Consider the following 7,754-nt stretch of genomic DNA (forward strand, 5'->3'; position numbering starts at 1 on the left):
ATAAAAAAAAAAAACCGCGTTGAATAGCTGCGGGAAAAAAGAAGTACCATGTCACTTCTTTTTTTCGGAGCCGCAGCGGTTCTGCACCCATTGACCTCCATTGTGAGGTCAAACCCGCAGTAAAACCCGCAGATGAAAAAAATATCTGCGGGTTTTACTGCGGTTTGTGGTGCCGAACCGCTGCAGCAGGAAGTGCGGGGAAGCGGGCGGAAGTGCGTGGGCGGAGTGTGGCTGCCCCCCCGTGCTCCGATCCCGCCCCCCCGTGCTCCAATCCCACCGCCCTGTGCTCCGATGCCACCCCCCAGTGCTCCGATGCCCCCCCGTGCCCTAATCTCCCCCCCGTATACTTACCCGGCGTCCCGGTGTCCGTCCGGCCGTCTTCTCCCTGGGCGCCGCCATCTTGCAAAATGGCGGGCGCATGCGCAGTGCGCCCGCCGAATCTGCCGGCTGGCAGATTCGTTCCAAAGTGCATTTTGATCACTGAGATAGGTTATATCTCAGTGATCAAAATAAAAAAAAATTGTAAATGACACCCCCCCCTTTGTCACCCCCATAGGTAGGGACAATAAAAAAAAATTAAGATTTTTTTTTTTTCCACTAAGGTTAGAATAGGGTTAGGGTTAGGGGTAGGGTTAGGGTTAGGGGTAGGGTTAGGGGTAGGGTTAGGGTATTTTCAGCCATTTCAACCCTAAAAAACTTCCTAGAAAACACACAGACTGCATAGAAAACTGCATAAAAAAAGGGATCAAAAAAAGGATCAAAAAACGCATCAAAAAAAGGACCAAAAAAAGGACCTGCGTTTTCTGCCAAGAGCTGCAGTTTTTTAAAAAACAGTCCTGAAAAAAAAAGGATGGAAATCAGGAACGTGTGAACATACCCTTCGCCTTCTCAGTACTTGTGCACACTTGTCAATTCGCATTTCTTTGAATGATACACTTGTGATATAAACAATTAGAAATTAAGGTTAATGCTTAGTTATATTAAATGTGCTAAAAAACTAAGTTATTTTGATGAGTTCTCTGAAAAATTGAACTCTCAAAGCAGATGTGTTAACCCTCCCTCCACTTTTTTAAGGTTCATTGCCAATACTAACTGTGTTATGCTCCAGCCTAAATCCATTCAACTAATTCTACAAGTAAAACACTGTTAATAGAGAAGTGCACAACCATAAGTCTGTATTCAACCACTGAGGCCATGGAACATTTTTTTTCTGCGGTTGTTGTATAGCCACAGATTTTGCAGGAAAAAAAAAACAACAAAGTGGCGCAAATATGTGAACAGAACCTAAATATTATATCAATTCACTGCATTATATATTGGCTGTTTTTTATTTCTATCTCAATTTAACTTAACTATTTAGTAATCCTGATTTCACATTTATTTTGTTCTTAAAGCTACGAAGAACACGTGGACTATTCATCTTCAGCTATACCTCGAACAACCACAACTATTGAGAAAGTCTGCCCCTAGGTATTACAAATCATTGTAGACAATATTGTGTAGCAGCCCACAGCTTGTGTGTATATTATATACATGTATGCGCACACAGTTATGTCCAGAAGTATTCGGACAGTAAGAGAAATGTCATATTTTAGCCTTTGTACATCAGTAGAATGCATTAGGAAGAGTCATCAATATGTGGTTGAAGTGTAAATTCAATTGGGTTAACAGAATATTACATTAATGGAATGGAAACAATGGCACTTTAACTCATTTAATGACAAATGAGCAAAATAAAGTGCCCCCAAGCACACTAAAGTTGACCCAACCCACCAATTTGAACATCGAACCCTCAAATGTTTTTGGAAGCCATCTAACTCTACCCTTGCACATTATTTTGTGGGAGATAAGGATCGGCAGTGTGAATTATGACATCAGATCCTTTTGTTCTCCAGGTAGATAAGCTTTTGCATTTCACTATCTACAGGGTGGGCTATTTATATGGATACACCTAAATAAAATGGGAATGGTTGGTGATATCAACTTCCTGTTTGTGGCACATTAGTATGTGGGAGGGGAAAAACTTTTCAAGATGGGTGGTGACCACGGCGGCCATTTTGAAGTCAGCCATTTTGGATCCAACTTTATTTTTTTCAATGGGAAGAGGGTCCTGTGACACATCGAACTTATTGAGAATTTCACAAGAAAAACCATGTTTTGCTTGGTTTTAACGTAGCTTTATTCTTTCATGAGTTATTAACAACTTTATGACCACTTATAAAATGTGTTCAAAGTGCTGCCCATTGTGTTGGATTGTCAATGCAACCCTCTTTTCCCACTCTTGATTGACACACTGATAGCAACACCGCAGAAGAAATGCTAGCACAGGCTTCTAGTATCCGTTGTTTCAGATGCTGCACATCTTGTATCATCACAGCATAGACTATTGCCTTCAGATGACCCCAAAGATAAAAGTCTAAGGGGGTCAGATCGGGAGACCTTGGTGGCCATTCAGCTGGCCCTGGACGACCAATCCATTTCCCAGGAAACTGTTCATGTAGGAATGCTCAGACCTGACACCCAAGATGGTGCACCACCACATTATGGGTGTCAGGTCCGAGCTAGTGCTAGCATTTCTTCTGCAGTGTTGCTAACAGTGTGTCAAGAGTGAAAAGCTTTCCCCCTCCCATATACTAATGTGCCACAAACAGGAAGTTGATATCACCAACCATTCCCATTTTATTTAAGTGTATCCATATAAATGGCCCACCCTGTATATTACTTAACCCCTTTCTGACATGTGACGTACTATCCCGTCGAGGTGGGGTGGGCCGTATGACCACCGACGAGACAGTACGTCATAGTCAATCGGCCGCGCTCACGGTCGCGGCCAGGTGTCAGCTGACTATCGCAGCTGACATCCGGCACTATGTGCCAGGAGCGATCAAACATGATTGCAGTGTTCCGGCGGCATAGGGAAGCATCGCGCAGGGAGGGGGCTCCCTGCGTGCTTCCCTGAGACTCTCGGAGCAACGCGATGTGATTGCGTTGCTCCAAGGGTCCTTACCTCCTCCCTGCAGCAGGCCCGGATCCAAAATGGCTGCGGGGCTGCATGCGGGTCCTGCAGGGAAGCCAGTGCTATGCCTGTGTGATCGCTGATCTGACACAGTGCACGGCAAAGTGTTAGATCAGCGATCTTACACTATAACATGATGCCCCCCCCCCCCCCCCGGGGCAATGTTATAGTGTAAAAAAAAAATATTCAGATGTGTAAAAAAAATATATATATATTGTCCCCATAAATACATTTCTTTATCTAAATAATAAAAAAAAACAAAAGTACACATATTTAGTATCGCCGCGACCGTAACGACCCGACCTATAAAACTGTCCCACTAGTTAACCCCTGCAGTGAACAAAATGGTGTCACTTGTGGGGGGTTTCAATGTTTAGGCACATCAGTGGCTCTCCAAACGCAACATGGTGTCCCATCTCAATTCCAGTCAATGTTGCATTGAAAAGTCAAATGGCACTCCTTCACTTCCGAGCTCTGTCATGCACCCAAACAGTGGTTTACCCCCACATATGGGGTATCAGCGTACTCAGGACAAATTGTACAACAACGTTTGGGGTCCATTTTCTCCTGATACCCTTGGTAAAATAAAACAAATTGGAGCTGAAGTAAATTTTGTGTGAAAAAAGTTAAATGTTCATTTTTATTTAAACATTCCAAAAATTCCTGTGAAACACCTGAAGGGTTAATAAGCTTCTTGAATGTGGTTTTCAGCACCTAGAGGGGTGCAGTTTTTAGAATGGTGTCACACTTGGTTATTTTCTATCATATAGACCCCTCAAAATGACTTCAAATGACATGTGGTTCCTAAAAAAAAATGGTGTTGTAAAAATGAGAAATTGCTGGTCAACTTTTAACCCTTATAACTCCCTAACAAAAAAAAAATTTGGTTTCAAAATTGTGCTGATGTAAAGTAGACATGTGGGAAATGTTACTTATTAAGTATTTTGTGTGACATATCTGTGATTTAATTGCATAAAAATTCAAAGTTGGAAAATTGCGAAATTTTCAACATTTTCGCCAAATTTCCATTTTTTTCACAAATAAATGCAGGTAATATCATAGAAATTTTACCACTATCATGAAGCCCAATATGTCACGAGAAAACAATGTCAGAATCACCGGGATCCGTTGAAGCGTTCCAGAGTTATAACCTCATAAAGGGACAGTGGTCAGAATTGTAAAAATTGGCCCGGTCATTAACGTGCAAACCACCCTTGGGGGTAAAGGGGTTACAAAAAAACAATCTTGTAAATTTCACACTGGACTCAAGGCCTAATATTGGACTCGTCATGTTCTTTTCAGCAGTCCCATGGACAGTAACTGCAATAGACCATAGCTGTGTGTATAGAAGCCTTTTCTGAGCATGCCCTAATCTGGGCAATTGTCATTGTGAAAAGAGGGAGGAGGTGAGATCACCTATTGTGAATGCTGGATCCTGTGTGAACTAATGTATATAGAGATGCAACCTTTTATTTTAATCCTATCTGTGATGAGATGGCTAAAACATCATATATAAAAACACAGGGGGTATGAGTCTAATATCAGACTTAATGTCCAGGATGAAAATGGCAAGCTTTCTGATTTTTTTAATAAAGATAATTATATGAAAAATTAAAAATATATATTTTTTCATAAATTAAAGAACTTTAACATTAAAAACAGGTTTAATCAATAGGTCCTTTTCTGATCACTCTTTCCCTTTAATAGAAAAAATGTACTGGTGAGCACAGTAATGCTAAAATACCTTTAAGAGGAAAGATGACAACTTAGAGGGTCCACTACTAGGATAACCCCTTCTGAAATACTTTATTCCCCTGTGTAAAATAAAAATACCATATACTCTCCTCCTGCACAGCACCGATTCAGCGATGTCAGGGTTGGGTCCCCGAGAGCTTGTGTGGCATTATTATGCCTCGTGAGCCCTGCAGCCAATCAGCGGTTGATAATCAGCCGCATTTGTCACACTTCCCTTTGATGTACGAGGTTCATCCGAAGGAAGTGAGTGCAAAGCAGCCATTAGTGACCAATGAGTGGTAGGTGAGTATATGTTAGTTTTATCATACACTGGGGAATATAGTATTTCACGACTTCTGAACTGCCCATAGACTATAAATGTCTGGGCACTCCGTACATTACTCTGTGGTGCAGTGTAGGCAGCGTGCACAAGATTATGACGTTGTGGTTGTGGGGAGCCTTTTGTCAGACACAGCCAGACTTCCCAGAGAGAAGATAAAAGTGGCTTATTACCATTTCTACCTTTTCAATCTCTACATCAAAGTTGAAGCTAACAGATACCATAAGTAAAAGTATAACCCCAAAACAATAGTAGCCATATCATTACATGTTACAAAATAAGCCTTATAAACCAAAAACACACTTAATGAGCGGTCTCCAACAACTGCACAGCCTGCTTCAGTGCCACTTTACTTATCATGCCAGGATCCCTATTACTGCCCAACCTATTTAGGGAGGGTAAGATATTAGAAGTTCTTGACACCAGGGGTTAGGGATGTAGATATTATTGGCTACTTTTTGAAGGTAAATATATTTTCTTGGTATCACCTGTTTCCATTTTGACCCCCTGTCTAGGGAGCATTATCGTGTGTGCCTAGACTTAATCCAGGATCCTGGTTTTGGTGGTATGGGTGGTAGTGGATTTTATTCACATTATGCCCACATGCTGGCAATATTGACTCGGCTGTTTATTCACTGTTGCATATGAGCTGTACAAAGTTGTTTACTGTGTTATTGCATTTATCTGTTATTTTGTATTGACCCGTTACCCCAGGTCACATTATGGGGTTTTTAAGTGTTTTTATGTATTTTTTCTAAAGTTCCCTTAATAAAGTTGTATTTTGTGTACTATTGTTGTATTATTGTGGTGATCCCAATCTTTATGCATACACTTTTCTCTTGTTTGGTCTTTTAAAATAAGCCTTATATTTACAGTTCTGTTAATTCGTCTACTTGATTAATGCAATATATTTGCCAAACCCTTTGAATTTGCCCTAAATGTCATATCTATCTTGTACACACACTCTTATGTGTAATAACTGGAACATGACGCTGATCAGTGTATATACTATTGTGCAATGATTCCAAGACCCTTTTTATATTCCAATATTCAGAGTAAAGATTTAATTTAGTCACATTTTTATCATTAGGATAAATGACCTATGAGAGAAAACCATTGGAGATCAACAGTGAATCTTCCACCAGATTTTTTTCCAGCCTAATCTGAGAGCAGCATAATATAACGCTAGAGGCTCTGATTCCAGCGATGTGTCACTTACTGGGCTGATTAGTGTAGTTTTTATAAAATCACAGTTTTATCAGCAGGAGATTATAACAGGAGGACTAGTAAACCTGCTGCCATGTAGTCCTTCATATTCATGAGCCCCCACCACCAGCTTTGCACATCAGTGATGTGGGCAGGGTTATACAGAGCTCAGCATTTAGAGAGCTGCTAGATCTGCAGAAGATAAAACAGGGATTTTATCAAAACTGCAACAAGCAGCTCAGTAAGTGACAAATCGCTAAAATCGGGGTCTCTGTCTCTACATTATGCTGCTTTCAGATGGTGTAGCAAAAACCTGGTGACAGATTCCCTTTAATGAATTAAAACTAAAGAAATATATGGGCAGACTTTTATGATGGTCAACCATTCACATAACATTAAGTTCCCATGAGGACAATCACCATTGGTGGTGTCAGCGAATCCCTAATTGGAACAAGTATTTATAGCATCTATGTCTTAGATTGCTTAAGTGGCAGCACTAAGGATATTCATGAGAGCAATGTGCAGTCATCACTGACTGAATCATGAGGCACGAGTTTAACTTCTCTTTTGTCATCTCACCACAGGTTGCTCCATTAAATCAGCAGACATGGTGGGGAAGGATATGATGAGCCCACCCATCCTTCAGGATCCTGAAACATGACCAGCTACATTCTGACTAGTGACTTATATCAATGAACTATTGGTTTCTACTTGTAAATGGACAAATTGTTTGTAATTTCCTTGTCATATCTTGTACATAACATAATTAGTCTAACACGGTTCATCATTCAGACCAAGACATCCATGCTGTTACCACTGTCCGGCCTGTACACATAGGTAGGACTATTATCGCTATGCCAGCGCAAATTCAGAATTTTTCCAAGACCACAGTATATACAGGCATTTCTATAGTATATACAGATTAAATAGCAATGACCAAGGCAAGAAATACATTATATATATATCACTTCTTAACTTCGACACCCTTACATCATGTTATAACTTGACACGGGGGTAGAGCACAGTACATATTCTGTACCTCGATGTACATTTTATTATATGGCAAAAGTCAAAGAAATAAAAATAATCTTTGGTCATTTGTTTTCCCCTTCTTGTCTTTTTTTATACCCAGTTGATAACATAAGGATTGTGTCTAGCTCTCGGCACTGCAGTTTTGATATTAGGAGTTGACTGTTTAAGTGCTGGGAGATATCATATTTTACTGTTGAAGTCGCTCACTGAACCTCTGACATCATAGGAAAAAAGAATAAGGTCCTCTTTCACATGAGCACACGTTTCATTCATAATTTTTTTGCAGATTAAAAACAGTGCTAATGTAAACCACTAAGGCTACTCAAACAAAAGAATTCAGCAGCACGCTGTAAGAGCTCAGATGTGTGCAAACATTGAATATATGGAATTTAACTAGCATTACTGCTATATAGAATTTACTTATAA

General features: G+C 40.3%; 1 protein-coding gene across 1 annotated transcript in view; it reads left to right on the forward strand.

Moving 5' to 3' along the window:
• Window positions 1-7,352, forward strand: part of LOC138674080 (uncharacterized protein C3orf20-like) — a 39,421-nt gene extending 32,069 nt beyond the window's left edge. Inside the window, exons 11-12 of the mRNA XM_069762028.1 lie at window positions 1,395-1,470; window positions 6,881-7,352. Of these exons, the coding sequence (XP_069618129.1) occupies window positions 1,395-1,470 (76 nt within the window). The 3' untranslated portion in view covers window positions 6,881-7,352. The remainder of the gene's footprint in view (window positions 1-1,394; window positions 1,471-6,880) is intronic.
• The last annotated feature ends 402 nt before the right edge of the window (window positions 7,353-7,754 follow it).

Source organism: Ranitomeya imitator, chromosome 4 (genome assembly GCF_032444005.1).
Source record: "Ranitomeya imitator isolate aRanImi1 chromosome 4, aRanImi1.pri, whole genome shotgun sequence".
In the NCBI taxonomy this organism is placed as follows: domain Eukaryota; kingdom Metazoa; phylum Chordata; class Amphibia; order Anura; family Dendrobatidae; genus Ranitomeya; species Ranitomeya imitator.